This window comes from Molossus molossus, unplaced genomic scaffold, assembly GCF_014108415.1.
Source record: "Molossus molossus isolate mMolMol1 unplaced genomic scaffold, mMolMol1.p scaffold_m16_p_21, whole genome shotgun sequence".
Lineage (NCBI taxonomy): Eukaryota > Metazoa > Chordata > Mammalia > Chiroptera > Molossidae > Molossus > Molossus molossus.
In genome coordinates this window covers 41,910,949-41,925,441 of record NW_023425357.1, presented here as the reverse complement: position 1 = coordinate 41,925,441, position 14,493 = coordinate 41,910,949, and the positions used below count along the sequence as shown (strand labels likewise).

General features: G+C 45.8%; 1 protein-coding gene across 1 annotated transcript; it reads right to left on the bottom strand.

Moving 5' to 3' along the window:
• Nucleotides 1–405: 405 nt before the first annotated feature.
• On the bottom strand, nt 406–14,287 carry CFAP20 (cilia and flagella associated protein 20). The gene is made up of 6 exons (XM_036274970.1): nt 13,959–14,287; nt 3,932–4,011; nt 2,436–2,547; nt 1,726–1,914; nt 1,263–1,373; nt 406–812 (listed from the first exon to the last, which is right to left on the bottom strand). Exons 1-6 carry the CDS (start codon nt 14,040–14,042, stop codon nt 807–809), a joined length of 582 nt encoding a protein of 193 aa, XP_036130863.1. The 5' UTR covers nt 14,043–14,287; the 3' UTR covers nt 406–806.
• Nucleotides 14,288–14,493: the final 206 nt, after the last annotated feature.

Sequence of the window (14,493 nt, the reverse complement as noted above, 5' to 3'; positions counted from 1 at the left end):
GTGCTTAAAGAAACAGTTTTCCCCTAAGTTCCTAAGGCCAGGGCAGAGACTTCTCACGGAACTTGAGAAGGGAGATGGAGCCCTGCTCCGGTGCTGAAAGGCTCCGCGTGCTGCTGCCACAGAGGACAATCCAGGCGAGAGGCCGTTTTGTCTTCAGCGCCACTCGGGACACAGCCCCGAGTAAGATGCCGCTAGCGGTCAGGCTCCGTTCCTGTTTTCCATTCTGTTTATTGTGGAGGTGGTTGCAGATCAGTGGCGAGAGCTCTGACTTGTTCTTCAGGTGCTCACTGCCAGCTGGTTCCCAGCGCGGACGTACGGGACGTCCTACGGAAAGAGTTCTATTTTTCACACCACGAAGGAAAGAGAAATGTCACCATTAAAAAAGACACAAACTAAGAACAAATGTACAAACCAAGAATATAACATTTTATTTATCTCCAGATTATGAGTATTACACAGCATATACATATATTTAGATAATATATAAAACAAAGAACAAACCATAGAAAGAAATATTGGTCTGAAATGGACATGTTTAATTCTGTAAGTTCATGGTCATGTATGTCCCCACACGCTGGGGCAGGCAGCGGAGTCAACTCCAGCGATCACGCACCCTCCACGGTACTCACAATGCACTACGGATGGCATGGTCACTGGTGTCTGCGACAAGGGACACCAAGTAGTAGATAAAAGAACCACAACACAGTGAACTAATGTAAATATTTGTTTTTCTGCATTGTCCTCCAGATAGTTTCCTTTTTAAACTAAAAGTCAGGTCCAGGTCTACCCCTTGAGTTGCATTCCAGTTATTGCTAGAGGAAAACAAACAGAAAAGAGGCATCAATTCAAGTTACTAGAAAACAGGTAGTGGGCACCACTGCCCCTAGCTCTGTGACACGGAGGGCAGGGGAAACTGAGCGCTGGGGGACACACGTCAGCAGCAGGCCGGCGGCAAGCAGCGCCACGTGTCAGAGGGGACAGCAGTGGGGCTGACAAAGAGGATCGATGGAGCCCGTGAGCAGCAAGCAACACAACGACCCCACCATGTCACACCCCCAGGAGTGGCAGGATCACCTCGTGGAGGTGAAGGTGGAGAGAGCGGAACAGAACACCTCACAGGATTACTCCTGATCCGGCCTGACTGGAGAAGACTTGGGCCCTTGGGATGCAAAGTACTCCATTCTCCATGTTAACAGAGAGGCTGTGCAGCTGACCTCAGAACAGGGCACTTCCAGGATCCTCCTCAGATGGAGGCTGCTTACCTTCGCCTTGTTCTGAACTGGGAGATAGAGTTTGAACTCTGCTGGCAGCTCATCTTCTGAGTACAGTCTGTCTGAGAAGTAAACCCGTCGGATGCGGCAGTTTGCGTGGATCTGTGGAGCCCAGACTTATTTTGAGAAACCAAACGTGACTGTGCATCCTCATCTCCTGACCCTCCTAGAGCTCCCCCATCCTCATGGTGCTGGGAAAGCTTCACCCCCTTGGCATCGCCTCAGCTTGGCCTGGGGTGGATTCGGACAAGAAGGAGACTTTACTCACCACATTCTCCCACTATACCTGAGCAGAATCCCGAGTATGTCCTGGAACTCTTTGAGGCCAAAGCCCCCTGGATAGTAACTTGGGAGCTTGGTCCAGAAACCCATTCTTCTGTCACATGGGACACAAGCCAGTGACAAAGCATCCCCCTGTCCCTTCTGGGGCTCCGTCTGGAAGAGGACCCAGTACCTGCACTCTCAGGGTCTCGATGTAATTGGTGCCGTAGGCCCGCCGAGTGAAGTCAGACAGGTTGAACTGAATCTGGTTCCAGCCGTCATCCAGTCGCATGGGCATGGTGCAGATGAACGGTTTGACCCGGGTGGTGCTCTGGTAGTTACTTGCCCGAAATCGCCGACGTACATTCTTGTCATCTAGTACCTGCGACATGGAGACAAGGGTCACACTCACTCCCCTCGGAAGAAGCTCCCATCTTGGTAAGGAGAGGGCCTGCACTGCCACAGGCCTGCTTCCCCAGGCTGAGGCCCGAGGGAGAATACCGGACACCGGGCACCCTGGAGGAGATGGCCTGGAAGTAGTCAGTTTATCTTATTTGTTGCCAAGACACCACCAGCTGCTTATGACATATGACACACCCGTCAGGCTCTCAGGCTATAGAATAATTTCATAAACATTATTCCCTTAGAGAAATTAAAAATACTAGAATAGAGACCAACAATAACCCAGTATTAAATGGTTACCTCCCAAATGGACACTATTCTAACCCTTAAGCTTTGAAATTTTGGCACTATGGTTAGATTACTAATACCAAATGTATGTCATAATAATAAGGGCTGAATCAAGTTTACAGCACAGGCAGAAAAGAGGATATTTCCCTATAGGTTGACAGGACACCTCTCTGGTACAGCCAAGAATATGTCTATGCATGTGGACACACTTACCTGAACTTCAAAAGTAAAATATTTCTTCAGGTTTTTAATAATCATGACAAGGAATGGAAGCTTAATTCCCAATGTCTTCTTTGGGTCTGCAGGACATGTGATGTAGGTGGTGCTGTAGGCAGAGGAAACACCAATAAACACTACTGATTTCTTCCTCTGTGGTGTGCACAGCAACAACACACGACCCAGGAGGATAAACCGGAAGCAGATCTAAAAGATCCAGACACACTGACCAATGAAGCCCTCAACCCTTGTGAGCTAATGCTTTAGAAAACGCTGGATGCCCTGACCAGTTTGGCTCAGCGGTTAGAGCATCAGCCTGTGGTCCAGAGAGACCCGGGTTCGGTTCCCACTAAGGGCATGTACTTCAGTTGCAGTTTATCCCCGGCCCTGGTTGTCGTGCGGGTGGCAGCCACTCGATGTGCCTCTTTCACATCAATGTTTCTCTCTCTCTTCCTCTCTCTCCCTCCCACTCTATCGGAACAAAAAATGGAAAAATGTCCTTGGATGAGGAGAAAGAAAAGAAAAGAAAAGAAGAGAAGAGAAGAGAAGAGAAGAGAAAAGAGAAAAGGGAGGGAGGGAGGGAGGAAGGGAGAGAGAGAGAGAGAAGAAAGGAAGGAAGGAAGGAAGGAAGGGAGGGAGGGAGGGAGGGAGGAAGGAAGGAAGGAAGGAAGGAAGGAAGGAAGGAAGGAAGGAAGGAAGGAAACGCTGGACCTTGGCCAGGCAGCTTGGTTGGCTGGAGGGTCATCCTGTACACCAAAAGGTTTTAGGCTCAATTCCCGGTCAGGACATATACCTGGGTTGCGGGTTCAACCCCCAGTTGGGGCGTGTAGAGGAGGCAACTGATTGATGTTTCCCTCTCACATCGATGTTTTTCTCTCTCACTTTCCCTTCCTCTCTCTCTCTAAAAATCAATAAAAATATATCCTTAGGTGATTAAAAAAAATGTTGGACTGCAAAACAAAATCTCAACACAGGACTTAGACACCAACAATACCTGAAAAGCAAATCCAGACCAGTGTATCTGAGGAAGTTTCTTTGAGTGAGAGAAGGTCCAATTCTGGTCCAAGAGAACCAACAAATGACAGAAAGCCAAAACACACACCATTTGGGCACCAAAAACCAGTGGCCATCCACTGGATCAGTGCGACATTCCCACCCCCAAAGCACACACACACCCACCTTGGTTACATTAATAATAATAATAATAACCAATACTTGCACAGCACTTAATACGTGCTAAGCAGATTCTAAGTGTTTTATACATATTCACTTATTTAATCTTCACAATAACCCTACAAGAAAGATGTACTGTTATTATTTTGCAGGTAAGAAAATTAATGCCAAGGGGACTGAGCAGCTTGCCTAAGGTAAGCTCTAAGTAGCAGAGCTGGATTCACACCAGGCAGGCTGACTCAGCGGGCTATGCCATTCACCTCTGCGATGTACCACCTCCCTGGAGTACAGTGTCTCTGGGGAACAGAGTGGCAACCTACCTGACATTTGTTCCTTCGATCTCTAGCACCAGAGACTGGATGTCATTATCAGTGATTCTTTTGATGTGGCCATTCCGCACCTACAAGGAAGAAAATTAAACTGGTTAGTACTGAAATATTTGGCAAAAACTTTGTTAAGATTTTGAAGGCTGAATGGGAGCATTAAAAAAACAACAACACAGTGGCCCAAAGGAAGATAACATGGAAGTTTGTGACATGCTGTGTTGAAGCTTATATATAAATAAACCATGCTATGACTGCCACACAGGGTCCCATCAACCACCAAAGGAATAAGTAACTTGGCAATCTATAAATCAGGATAAATTCCTTCCCAAAGAAATCAACTCAATTCACTTTCAGCTAACATTTAATGAGTTCCTACTATGCATTTGAACATTCATATACATTCTCTCATTTAATCCTGCCAACAGCAACAACAATCACAAGGCAGGTAGCATCATTTCCACTTCACAGATGTGGACCCCGACACCCAGGGAGTGCAAACGACAGCTCTAAGTCAGAAAGTCAGGGCTGACGGACAACCAGCCTTGCCACCGCCCCACACATTTCTTCAGCCAGGAAGGCCAAATACTGAGCTGTCAGAGGAGCAACCAAAACATAAAAGCACTACTCGCCCAGCTTCTCTCCCACTCCACACCTTTCTTAGCTTCTCTTCCCCGAGCTTCTACTTTTTCAAGTATGAACTCAAGTCCCATCTGTGCCACATCCAGAAGCCTCCTAAGCATTTTCAGCCCACACTGACCTTTCTTCTCTGATTTGTTTTCCCGGCTCAAATAGCCCAGACAACACAATGTAGCACTTCATCCTACATTGTTTTGTGTTGTTTGCTGCATATGTAGGAGGTGCAAGACGGGAAGGAATCAATATTCGATACAGATTCCTTCTCTCAGAATATTTAGGAAAGAGGAATCGTCTTCAAGCAATCAACTCTTCAGCACCTAATATGGACAGAGCAGAGATGTGCAAAGATACCTCTGAGACAGGGCTGGACTGCAAGGGCTGAATGTACTAACAATGAAAAAGATCAACTGGCTTTAGAGAGGGATTCATCAGAAAGACTTATGTGGCCTTTTCCTAGGGATAGTGAAGGTGGCTGTGTTGGGCTGTCTGTCGTGTTTAATGATGCAATCATTTGGCTTCCCATTAGATTTGCCTAAGGGAGAGAACAGTGTCCAGTCTGCCTGATAGCTGTAATTTTCAACACAGGTTATTAATAATGTCATCCTATGTTTGGACATCAGTCTCTGAGCTCTGTTACTGTGAAGTTGATCCACTTGTGGTGCGCTTGGTGTCCCCCGGGTGACATCTAATATCACTGGCCATCTTTTTGTACTAGACGCAACTGAGTCTTATCTCCTCAAAAAAGTGTAAGCTCGGGGGTAGGGATCAAGTAGTAAGTATCATCGGTATCTTCCACAGTGCTTAGTACTGTGCTATACATAAAGTCAGCATCCAAATATATTCTGACTTCTGGAATCTGTCACTCGAAGAGTTGGCACATATGAATGGTTTCAAGGAGGATTTAAAAAAAAAAAAATTCCTGGGTAACATATCCACCATGGGCTATTATGGGAAGCCAGAGATCCTGGGGTATATCACCAGAGCCTGTGAGACCACCAACAGAAAGAATGCTTTCCCACAAATCATCATTTAGTACCCATGGTCAGAGACAGACTGCCGGGTGGATGGGCCCCAGATCTCTGCTGGCATGGCCTTTCTTGGGTTCTCAAGACAAACATCACATTGAAGTGCTTCTTAAACAAACTGCTGACATCCAATGCCCTCCTACTTTGAATTCTAGGCCTCTTTCCAAGGGAGATTAAGAGCACAAAAGCTTGGCTCTTGTAGCACATGCCACCACTGCCCACCTCATTCCCCATGTAAAAGCTCCCATCCACAGTGGCGATAATCTTCCTCTAGCTGCTAGCCACAGCTGCTGTGGGAAATTAGACAGTGTTGGTGAAGGAGGGCTGAGTCATAAAATTATCTCCAAATAATGTGACTCAGCCACATTGATAACAGCTGGCAGTATTCTACCAAGATGCAAACACCAATTTTGCAACATACCGCCGATTATTCTCTGTAATGTAACTTTGTTCTTTCTTTAAAAGGTAGCCCTGGCCGGTTTGGCTCAGCGGTCAGAGCATCCGCCTCCGGTCCTGAGAGACCCGGGTTCGGTTCCCGCTAAGGGCATGTACCTCGGTTGCAGTTTGTCCCCGGCCCTGGTTGGTCGTGCGGGTAGCAGCCACTCGATGTGTCCCTTTCACATCGATGTTTCCCTCTCTCTCTCTTCCTCTCTCTCCCTCCCACTCTGTCTGTACAAAAAATGGAAAAATGTCCTCGGATGAGGATTAAAAAAAAAAAAAAAAAGGTATATGAAGCCCTGGCCGGTTTGGCTCAGCAGTTAGAGCGTCAGCCCTCGGACCAAAGGGTTCTGGGTTTGAATCCTGATCAAGGGCATGTACTTGGGTTGGAGGTTCAAACCCCAGCCCTGGTTGGGGTTGTACAGGAGGCAACTACTCAATGTGTCTCTTTCACATCGATATTTCTCTCTCTCTCTCTCTCTCCTCCCCCCTTTCCACTCTATCTAGAAATCAACGGGGAATATATATATATATATATATATAGTCTCTCCTTGGATGAGGATTAACAAAAAAATAAATAAAAATTAAAGTTACACAAGGCAGCATTCAAACAGATGGTTAAGTTGAAAGGATTCGGTAATTAGCGCCCAAAGGCTACTATTGCTAAAGTGCAATAAGTTACAATTTATACACATTGAGAAAGCATGGCCTCACATCTTACATCCCCGAGGTCTCTCAGGCCAGAATCAACAAGAAGCATCCCCAGCTCCAGAAGCCTAACCAGGATTCACAGGGAGGAAACGTCAGGTAACTTGCCTTCTGTCCATCTCAAAGTTTCTAGCAAATGACTTCACTCTAGAAAATCTGATTATTCAGGTCTTAACAGAAGAAAACAATGCCTTACGCTGCAAGCAGAAGCTAACAGGCTGGAAGCCAAAACAGACTTTCTGTATGTGTATCCCTATGCTTCTGCCCTAGACACAGCTAACTTTAAGTTGGACTTTCAATAACTTCCTAAAGAGAATTTTCTTTTAGCCAAACAGCAATAACCACACTTTCAAGCTTAATTCTTACAAAATTAGTTCATGTAGCCCTAAAACAAGAGAACTCAGAGGAACCAAGACAGCTTTTTCGAAGGAATGCCCTCAGTCTCTCTAGAGCTTTAACCTGGTTGGTGGCAAAGCAAGCAAACAGAGCTTTACCCAAGGAGAAAGTCCAGTCCTCAGAGAAGAAAGACACAAGTATTCTCATATCACAAGCTGCCAGAGCTCTGAAATCAAATTAAGTTGATTTGTTAGTGAATTATGATTTTTTTTTCCTTTATTAAGTTCAAGGGCTGCAAATACAAACTCATGGGAAGAAAAGAGTGGGGTGTGGATGGAGGTGCAATTAGTCAGAGATCTGAGCTCTTAGAGTGTGGAAAACCTCCCAACCCTCTTTTCTCGGCTCTAAAACGAGGATGAAGGGGAAGGGTATGGACAATTTGGGGCAAGGCTTCCTAATCACCCTGCAATCTGGCTCATGTACATTGCAAGGTCTTCCAGGAAGCAACCCTTCTGCTCAGTCCAGCTTCTGACAAACACGGATAACAAGACACATGGCCTCAGAAAGCATCAACTTCCTTTCCTTAGCTCCTTCCAGTTCAGAGGTCACTAGGCAGGCCTGGCTTTGCAACAAGATAAAGTGAACTGGTCAACATGGATTGCTCATAGTGGAAGCAGGTATTTTTTATTTCCCTCTCTAAAATAGAAAGTGCCAATTATTTTTTACTTATTATGTGTTTTGTTTTTTTTAAATTTCATAACACATTTCCACTATTAAAGTGTGGCCTACAAGTGTTTTATTTCTCAAAAAATAAATAAAGCCAATTTTACATTTCTAAAAATTTCAGCCCTGGCCAGTTTGGCTCAGCGGTTACAGCGTCGGCCTGCGGTCTGGAGAGACCCGGGTTCAGTTCCTGCTAAGGGCGTGTACTTCGGTTGCAGTTTGTCCCCGGCCCTGGTCGGTCGTGCAGGTGGCAGCCACTCGATGTGTCCCTTTCACATCGATGTTTCTCTCTCTCTCTCCCTTCCTCTCTCTCCCTCTCACTCTATCTGTACAAAAAATGGAAAAATATCCTCGGGTGAGGATTAAAAAAATAAAATAAAATAAAATAAAATAAAAATTTCATGAGCCCCCCGCCCCCCACCAGCTACAAGCTGGAGGTACTTTAGGAGCTTCAGAACCCAGGCTGCAGACAGGTACGAGTCAGAATGGTTCTCAGCCTCTGCAGACACAGGAAAGGAGCCATCAAGCCCTTCTTGATTCACTCTCCCAGGCTTTAGGTCCCAGGGAAGAGGGTCAAGTTGAGGGGGAAAAACACTACTGGGAGAGGGAGGAAGCTGGCCAATGTTCTATATTTCTACAGGTGCTTTAAAAAAATAACACATGAGCCCTGGCCGGTTTGGCTCAGCAGTTAGAGCACTGGCCTGCAGACCAAAGAGTCGCGGGTTCGATTCCGGTCAAGGGCATGTACCTCTGTTGCAGTTTGTCCCTGGTCCTGGTTGGGGCTGTGCGAGAGGCAACCAGTCGATGTGTTTCTCCCACATAATGTTTCTCTCTTTCTCCCTCCTTCCCATTCTATCAGAAGATAAACAGAAAAATGTCCTCGGGTAAAGATGAAAAAAATAAACAAAAACAAAAATAAAAGACACGTGAGCCCGGTGAGTGTGGCTCAGTCGTTGAGCACTGACCCATGCACCAAGAGGTCGTGAGTTCGATTCCCATCAGGGCACACACCCGATCCCCAGTAGGGGGTGTGCAGAAAGCAGCCAATCAATATTTCTCTCTCACATCAATGTTTCTATCTCTATCTCTCTCTAAAAAATCAATAAAAACATATTTAAAAATAAAAATAAAAATAACATGAGTGGTATCCATTCCCAACCTCCAACTTTTGTGTTTTTTTTGTGTGTGTGTTTTTCTGGCTGCACCCACTTATCCTGGCAGAGGGCTGAGCCTCCAGCCATCTGGTAACCTAATCTTAGTGACACATGTTCCAATTTACATTAAGCCATTAGAGCTGTCCATTTCAGCAAAACCATTTCTGCTAGGGGCTGGGCTCAGTCAGAAAACAGGCAGAGGGAGACCTCTGTGGGGAGAACTGGGCATAGCTCCGACTTAAGGCTTTGGCCTTGGCCTTGCAGGCTCCAATGGGCCAAAGGCTTCTCTCTTTTTGCTACACTTAAGAGGGGCAACCCAGACAGACAGGCAACTCTGGGCATATACAATAAACCCTTAGTTAAAGGACAGTTCTGTGCATTGCTAACCAATCTCTTCCTAACAGTGCCTTGAAAGGGCAAGTATAAGTAAAATCCAGGTCTTCACCCAATTAGAGTAAAAGCTATTTCTTAGAAAATGAAGAATATCATCAGACTGACCCAGGGAGAGTCTGAAAAAATAGTTTCACTATCTTTACGTCCAAATGCTCTCAATTCTACTACTGGAAACAGCATCAGTTTAACATGGACCAACAACGTTTACTAATTAGAAGCTAAGGCGTGGAAGCTTTTTTTCCGGAGACTTTGTTCACTTGTTAAATTAGGAACAGGAAATGGGAATCTAATACCATCCAGCAATAAGCACAGAACTTGGGTTCTAATATCCAGTTTGGGAATAGGGGGGTCACAGCAGCTGAGAGAAAGACAAGGTGAGAGGAGAGACAGAGGCGCTTGTATGAATTAACATTCTCATCTGATAGACTTCTAGGGTATTACCAGTAAAGGCTGAAAATGATGTTTTACACAGACATTAAATGGGAACAAAACCTCCTGGTGTTTTCTTTACAAACAAGAAGTAATGTTTACATTACAAGGAAGAATCTTTTAATAAAAGTAATACTTGCTGGGCTGAGAAATTAAGGAAACATTAAGAAACCCCTAATTTCTCCTAAGCTCTTGGTTTGAAAAATTGCAAAGGTCTCTATTAGAAAGCTTACAGTCTAGACAGGAATACCGATCTTAAGAAGCTAATTTCAAGTGTGACTGAGAGCCCTGGCCAGGTAGCTCAGCTGGTTAGAGCATCATCCTGATACACCAATGCTGCAGGTTCGATCTCCGGCCAGCGCACAGACAAGAAGCAACCCATGAATGCATAAGTAAGTGGAACAGCAAATCAAGGTTTCTCTCTCTCTCTTCCCCTTCCTCACTCTCTCTAAAATCAATAAATAAAAAATCAAGTGTGATTGAGTATGATGAAAAGGAAGTAGAGATTCTGCAATCAGGCAGAAATTAAAAACAGAGGAAGTGCCTTTAAAGCTGTGACCTAGAGACTAATGTAGAGGTGGAGGCCCGGTCCCAGCAGAGGGACAGGCAAGTACAAAAGCCTGAAGCTGAGAAAGGATAGGTCTTCTTTCAGTTCAGCAGACGGGAGCCTAAGGCAGGTGAGCCTGGAGAACTAGGTAAGAAGGAACTCGACCATGCTAGGGTTTTGGACTGGAAAGTAAAATGACTAAATTATTCCAATTTCAGAAATCTGGTCGTAATATACTTCCTATTCCTCAGCATCTGAATATTGAGCTCAAACACAAACTTTTTTACTCTTGAGCAAATTCCTTAGTTTCCTGCCCTATTTAACACTGTATGCCATACTCTGTTGCTAAGCATTTTACATACATCTGCATTTATTTATCTATTTTAAATTATTTTTTTAATCCTCACCCGAGGATATTTTTCCATTTTATTTTCAGATAGAGTGGGAGGCGGGAGAGAGAGAGAAAAAGACATCAATGTGAGAGAGACACATCGATTGGTTGCCTCCCGAATGACCTCAACCAGGGCCAGGGACAAACTGCAACCGAGGTACGTGCCCTTGACCAGAATCAAACCTGAGACTCTGGTCTGTGGGCCTGATGCTCTAACTGCGAGTCAAACTGGCCAGGGATGCGTACATCTTCATTTAATCTCCATAACAATGAGGTGGCATTGCCACAAGATGAGAAAACTGAGTAAATACTTGCCCAAGGTTCCGCAGCAGAGGACCCGAGATAGAGGAGACAAAGGACACAAATCCAAGGTGTCTGATCACACTCCAGCACTTGGGTTTCAAGGTAAGAGACTATTCTTCCCCTTAAGGAACTTAAGTCTAGTGGGAGATACTTCACTTAAGCTCTCAGTGTAATAATGTTTCAAGTTAAGATTTGAAGGATAAGAAAGGAAGAGGGGCTGTGAACCTCAAAGAGTTGGATAAACACAGATGTTGCAAATGTAACCACACCCACAAATATGGAGTTTGCAAATTCACTGGTATTTTGAATGACATTCACTCCTCAGATTCATAAGGAGACAGAGCCTAAACAGAAACCAAACCTAATTTTTTCAAGATTCTTCTTCACAGAAAACAAACTGCAAAAATTCTCTCTCCATAAACTCAGGAAGGAAAATAGGAAAGAAAAATAATAACTGAAAATACGCACTAAAGCCAATATGCACCTACTGGCAAAGGTCAGGGTCATTTTTTGATAAATGTGGACAGTCCTTCCCTTTCTCCATCAAGCTATGCCCTCATTCCCAGGAGCAGGGAAAGTATCTTCTCTAATTTTGTACCTCTCCCAAATCTACACAATGCCTGTTACTTAGCCATTGTTCAATAGATCTTTGATAAATATATCAATTCCCAGTGTTTCCCTGACCAAACTGGATTCCCAGCACCTTCTGAGGACTTGCTAGCACCTCTGAGAAAAGGCATGCACACACAACAAAGCCTGTGTATCTGGCCTCAAACTCTCCCTTTTCTCCCTTTCCTGCCCTTGCCCCAGGGGGAGAATTTTGCTTAAAATGAGTGTTCTAAAGTTTTCTTCGCAAAATTTACTCCATATAACCTGCTGATCGATCTAATAATGTATCCACACGTGTTTATGTCATTACGGTACCATCTGACCTCTAGTGGTGTTGTTAAGGGACACAATGCACCATGGTTACTTTGCTTTTTATATTTCATGTGTAAACATGTTGACTAGTCAAAAAGCTGTATTAGAAAAATAACTACAGAAGATCAAACCCAGAAGGGTTAAAATGGGCAATTCTGATAAAAGTTTCACCTAATAGCCCTGGCCAGTTTGGCCCAGCGGTTAGAGCGTCGGCTCACGGACCAGGGAGTCCTGGGTTCGGTTCCCGCTAAGGGCATGTACCTCAGTTGCAGTTTATCCAGGGCCCGGATTGGGGTCGTGTGGGTGGCAACCAGTCAATGTGACTCTGACATCAACGTTTCTCTCTCTCTTCCCCAGTCTCTCCCCCCTGCTCTATCTGGGGAAAAAAAAAATTCACCTAACAGAAATGCTGAGGCCTCCAGAACACTGAATTCTTTCAGTGTAAGTTCTCAGACCTGCTCTGAAAACCTCTCCTCCTAGATCAAGTCCTATTCTCTATTTCAGTTGCCTTATACTGACACTTTGTTACAATTCCAAGTTCAGCTGGCACACAAGGCTACTCTCTCCATGCCTTCTGACAGCCGGTATCTAAGTCAAGCCACAGCTGAGAAGCCTTACAAAGTTCTTAGTTTTCTGGTATACTCACGACATGCAATTTCAGAGTTTGCGATGTTTTATTCCAAGGTGAACAAAAGCATGCAACTGCAAACCTCAGTAATGTAAGAAAAAGATTAAGGACCTGCTTTCCTATGCAATACTCGGGGCATTAGCTCTAGATTGTGGATAGCATCATTGTGAGACGGCAGAGTTGGTCAGATTTCTCACTTATGCATAAATCTCAAAATCATTACATTCAAATCTTACAACTGTCTTACAAAAATGACATTATGAGCACACCACCCTCGAAGCTGCTTTTAGAATGCAGAACAACTCAGTGGGAACAGGCAGAAGGCTGTCCGTGTCCTCTCCCAATCTCATTGAGACCCAAAACTCTCATCTGTGGGTAAGGGAAGACAAAAAGTCATTCTGAGATAAAGTCCAAAGTTCTTGGCTTCATTACCAATAAACTTAGAGTATTCCACATTCATCTCTATAAAAACACCACTAGACATACACCTGTCTTCATTCTCCCCTGAAGAGAGCAGTACTGTTACATCCTAAATTACCAGCCTTTCACAGTAGAGTGCAAATCTTAACTTATATTCAAAAAAGGGTGAAGCTGTCTGTCAGGGAATATGCATGAGAAATATCAAAGTAATAAAATGCAGACCAACTCACAGGCTGCTAGAAACAAGCCCCCTACTCAACATCTCCAAAAAGTAGCCAGGGTCATCACCTCCTGGGGTCAGTGAAAGGATCTTCTGGGGATGCCTGAGGAAAGATAATGAGGCTTATACTCGGCTGTGAATTTACTAATCCAGACAAGACTTTAATCACCATTTTGCAATTTTCCTAATGGAGAAATCAGGTACAGACCCCAGTCACAGGGAGTGTGGAACAGGCGCCAAAGGCCACCACAGTCTGACCTTTTGCAATCAGCGAAAAGGAAGGGAGCAAACGAAAGAAACTCAAACCTAACTGGTTCTGGATGCGCCTCAACAAGGGTGCCTGGAACAAAGGCCCTGTGTCTGGCGCCCAGCACGGCGCCTGGCACAAAACAGGGTATCGGTAAATATTTGTGAAATCAGTGAACAGCAGTGGCTTTCCTCTATACGTTTCCACAACAACCTCAAACAAGTTGATGCCTTTCGTGCTGTGAGAGAGGCACTATCCACCGCACTCTCTAGACGGGGAGACCGACGCTGAGGCACTGGCTGATCCAGTCAAGTCTGCCGCCAGGGACCCCTGACCTCACCCCACCTCGGCCCCTGGACTTTCGAACCCCAGACACTCTCACCCCCCATGGACCCCATGCTGCTTACGCGACGCCCCCACCCTCCGTCTGGCATCCCCAGACCCCAACTCGACACCGCCATCCGCCGCCCCGTCCCCAGCGCCGGGGCGAGAGGCCCCTTACCTTTTTGTCCCAGATCTGCAGCGGCTTGCTGCCGATGCTGTAGAGGATGGAGAGGAAGCCGCTCTGGAACGTGTTTTTGAACATCTTGCAGGCCGCCTTCTCCTCGGCCGCGCCGGAGCCACCTAGATTTGGACACCAAGTGGCGAAGGTACAAGAGGGGCCGGAAAAAGAAGGGACACTGCGCGGCTGACCTCCGGTCCGCGGCCACCAACTCCTGCACTTGAACGCGGGACGCGACGTCCGTGGGCTTCTCCTCCCAAGCACGAGAAGGACCCGGGACGGAAACCACAGCAACTGCCTCCCGCGCCGCGCTCCCGCCTTAAAGGGAGGCGGCGTGCCAGCGCAGCGCGATAGATCCCTCCGCCCCTCGAGCCCGCCCCCTGGGGCGCAGGGCCCAATCCCACCACGGGGATCACGGACTTCCTGTTTCTTCTGCCCTTAAGCCCTGCCCTAGTTCCGCCTCCTGGTGGAAAGAACCCCTTTGCCAAGGGACTATTTTTTTATCTTCATCTGAGCGGCTTTTGGAAGAGGAAGG

Excerpts from the sequence above, each read along its gene's own strand:
- CFAP20 (XM_036274970.1), bottom strand. The coding sequence starts at position 14,042 with ATGTTCAAAAACACGTTCCAGAGCGGCTTCCTCTCCATCCTCTACAGC. Across the intron at positions 1,915-2,435 it reads ATTTTACTTTTGAAGTTCAG|GTACTAGATGACAAGAATGT; the intron begins GTAAGTGTGTCC and ends TCCATGTCGCAG. Across the intron at positions 1,374-1,725 it reads TCGAGACCCTGAGAGTGCAG|ATCCACGCAAACTGCCGCAT; the intron begins GTACTGGGTCCT and ends TGGGCTCCACAG.